This window comes from Salvelinus sp. IW2-2015, linkage group LG11 (genome assembly GCF_002910315.2).
Source record: "Salvelinus sp. IW2-2015 linkage group LG11, ASM291031v2, whole genome shotgun sequence".
In the NCBI taxonomy this organism is placed as follows: Eukaryota; Metazoa; Chordata; class Actinopteri; order Salmoniformes; family Salmonidae; genus Salvelinus; species Salvelinus sp. IW2-2015.
In genome coordinates, this window is record NC_036851.1 from 6117802 (window position 1) to 6121529 (window position 3728).

At 41.2% G+C, this 3728-nt stretch overlaps 1 protein-coding gene across 1 annotated transcript in view; it reads right to left on the minus strand.

The window, feature by feature from the left end:
- The window catches only part of kif21b (kinesin family member 21B), a 117623-nt gene that overhangs the window by 17592 nt on the left and 96303 nt on the right, over window positions 1-3728 (minus strand). The window contains 1 exon segment of the mRNA XM_023995883.2: window positions 3670-3708. Within this exon segment, the coding sequence (XP_023851651.2) occupies window positions 3670-3708 (39 nt within the window).

Genomic DNA, 3728 nt, shown 5'->3' on the forward strand with positions numbered 1-3728 from the left:
CTGTTACATCAGACCCCCTCTCCTTCTCTGTCTGTGGCCTAGATCCATTCCAAATGGACTGTGAGTGGTTGATTGGAACCAGGCCTTTGTCTTGTCACAGAGGAGGGAGGGGGTAAAGTGGGATGGAGGTTAGGTGTGACAGGGCTACTATATCGACCCAATTCCAAATCAAATCTGTTGGTTTGGAACTGGACCCTGGGTTTATGGATAAGAGGGAGTGGGCTGTCTTCTGAATGAACCTTATGTCCAGGGAGAGCAGGGGAACTTTCACAAGTTAGCCAACAGGCTCTGAGAGAGTCTTTCTATCTCTATCCCCATTGGTTAGATAGCTGCGTGGACTCTCTACCCAATCAATCAATCAGTGTCTTTTTCTGATCTCTCATCCCAAGGAGAGACAATCAAAAGCCTTTCGAAACAGGGGCCTTACGTTAGTTTTCCCATTTCTGCTATCCTGAAATAATATGTCATGGAACGTATTGCAGTGCATGGTATTGCCTGTGTGTTGTGTGGTTCTGAACATTCCAAACCTGGCTTTCCCATATAATGAGATAGGAAGGAGATCAGTCTATGATAAAGCCATTTATCTACGTAGAAATGTGATGAAAACCAGAGAGGTGTAATACGACTGTCAGTACGATGATTAGAGCTGTGATAAGTGAGATTGATCTATAAATGTCTATTTCTTTATCTCTGCAATCTCTTACGTACGTTAGATCATCAGAGAGAGAGAGAGAGAGTTGACGGCGACAACCGGCTAAGTACAGCCTAGAGGGTTTGCAGGCTCGAAATATCCACACACCTCTTTTCCTTCCTTCCTCTCTCCCGTCGTCTACTTGTATTATTGGAGACTTTTACCCTTTACAGACAGACTTTACGAATTGTCGCCTTTAAAATCCAAAATTTAAAAATTGGGCAGTGTGTTTAAGAACCCAATTCAAACAGTCCCATTTTTACCATTCTTCTTTACCACATATATATATTTTTTTTACAGGCAGCATATACCGTAGTCTGTCTGTAAAGGGTATTATACACATGTTGTGCACAGCCGGCAATTTTGATCCTGTTGTTGTGTTCTGTTCACATATATTTGACAATATGACAATATTTTAAGTTGACCWTAATTCTGTTACGCAATTTCTGATACATCACATGCATGACTTTTATTTTCTTTCATAATTAAAAATCTGGATTTTGCTTCTACTGCCTTTCATTCCAATTAGACTGGTTCGGGTTTTCTCGCAGACCAACACGCCTGCCATTTTCARCCCATTCTGGAACTTTGAATGTTTATGAGACTTGTAATTTAATAGGATCTTTATGCGTCAAAAATGGACTGTCTTGTTTTTTTCACATTCGCAACCGTAAGCTATTTTTAGCTCGCCGTTCCTTGTAAATAATTACCTTGTTATGACGAATCAAACGTTGGCTACAGTCAAACTCCAGGCTGCTGACGTCGTTCTTGTGTGTAATGTAACGTGTAGAATGTTTATGATTTAATGCGTGCCAAAGCCGGTAAGATGAAAGGCGATCTTTATACTGAGGGGATTGGCGCGACTTTTAAAACACATTAGCGCTATTATGACTAAAAGTACAGGCTTTGTTGCCGGCAATAGAAAAGTCTGCGTCATTCTAAAATTGACGGGTTTTCATCCTGGTTTGAAATAGGTAGGTTATTAAAGGTTGAAATAGCTGTGCGGCTCAGGGCAGCTGGGTGGTCCCATAACAAATCAAGGGCACTGCAATAACCACTGAACATATTAACTAGAGCACCCCCACAAGGGTTAAATTATTCATCGTTGGTGCAGCGCACTGTTTTAGGGCAATTCCAAGTGTCCGTATGTCATTCTGAACTTTCTGAAAGGGTTATAAAAACAGTGATTGCAATTCCACTTTTACAGTCTGGGGAAAGAGAGTTTAAACAGTAGCTCTGCACAGCGGTCAGATCAGATTGTTGTTTTTAGCCATCCACGAGAGTAAATGTCATTCCTGTTTATCTGTTCTGTTGTACAGTTATCACATTTTTAGGTTGAACATTGACATTTATGTAGCTTCAAGCTTACAGAAGTATGAGTTACATAAAACGGCTATTTTGGGATAGATACCACCTTATTATAATATGTAATAAGTCATCTTAATATTCTACAAGAATGTGTAAAACGCAAAAAAAAATGTAAAAGGAACATTTTTATTTACAGTATGTAAATGTAACATGGTGAACAGGAATGGCATTTACTCTCACGGGTGGACAATAAGATCTCTGAAAGCCACACCCCTAAAAGCCATGACTCGTGAAAATAYCCTAAGGATAACCATTGCAAAAGGCAGGTTAACCTTTATTCTCATGAACTGAGCGATTTCCGCTAGATTGGCCAGCTGCAAAGTTAACATTGGTTATAATTTAAGATTAGGGTTAAGGTGCCCGCATGCTTCCCACACGAAACAGTTTGTACATATATTCTAACATTATTTTGTGGCATTTTGTTCGTTTTGTCCTTCGTAAGGTTTTTTTTCAGCTGTTTTCTGCACCAAACATTTTTCGGAGGCAAGCCGAAGTTCGGAATCCAAAGTCTACGCCACTTCGTCGGCGATGTTCACTGGTTAGATAGTTGTGTGGACTGTCTGAGATTCTTCAATGAAGTGTTTGTCGTCATTCAAACATAGACAACTTATTTTAATGCACATTCTTCACTTGAGAAATACTGCGCCAAACACGTATAAATTGCGCAACTAAGATCTCCGTGTCAAAAAACGTACAAATTCAGACTATTTTGAGCAAGTGTATACTGGCAATGTCGTCTCAATATTGACAAACAGTACTCTTTACACTTTTTTCTTGTTTTTCAAGCAAAGGTCTTTTAAGGGTGTATGTGAGCACACTTGTTCAATTCGGCTAGGTGCCAGCGCCAGCCTAACCAAAGCATGTGGAAGTCTTTAGGCATTAGGGTTAGCAATGTGGTTAAGGTTTAGGTTTAGGCTTAAAATCTGATTTCATGACTTTGTGACTGTGCCAGCTAGTGACCACTCTGCAGAGCTGCCTCCAGAAAAAGATTAATGACCCAAAAAACGCTAACCTACTTCAAAAAGACCCAACTGCTAGGTRAACCCAGCAGGAAGATAAAAAAATACCCAATTGATGGTTAAAATCACCCATGTTTGGGTAATCCTAACACCACAACATGTTGGGTTAGTCACGGAACCCAACGGGCTGGGTCAAAATAACCCAGTATGTGTGCTATCCACCGTTTACCCAGCGCTGGGTTACCAAAAAACCCAAATTGGGATGTTAACACATCATTTTTTAAGATGGTAACCAGGTCTATTGATGTGCCGTCAATGCTTTATAGATGCTATCCTCTCAAAATCATTATCCTCTGTAGCCTTAGCTTGAATGAATGTAACTGCCATCACCCAAAATAGTTATCATTTAACCCAAGCTCTCCAGATGAAAAAGGTTCATTCAGATCCCATGAGTAGTGGGGAGGAGCAACACAGAAATAGAACACCACACAGGTGGAAGGGGATTGGAGGAAGGTGGGGGGGGACCGATGAGGTTAAAGCATGCTCCACATCGACTCTGCCCACCCCGGAAAAGGAGGAGTGGCCAGCTGAGTGACTGGCCAAACAGGCAAGAGAAGAGACAGAATGACAGAGACAGACAGATATCTCTACCTGAGCACCTCCGAGAGAGAGGAGTCGCTGTCATCCGACCTGAAGACAGAACAGGAGCA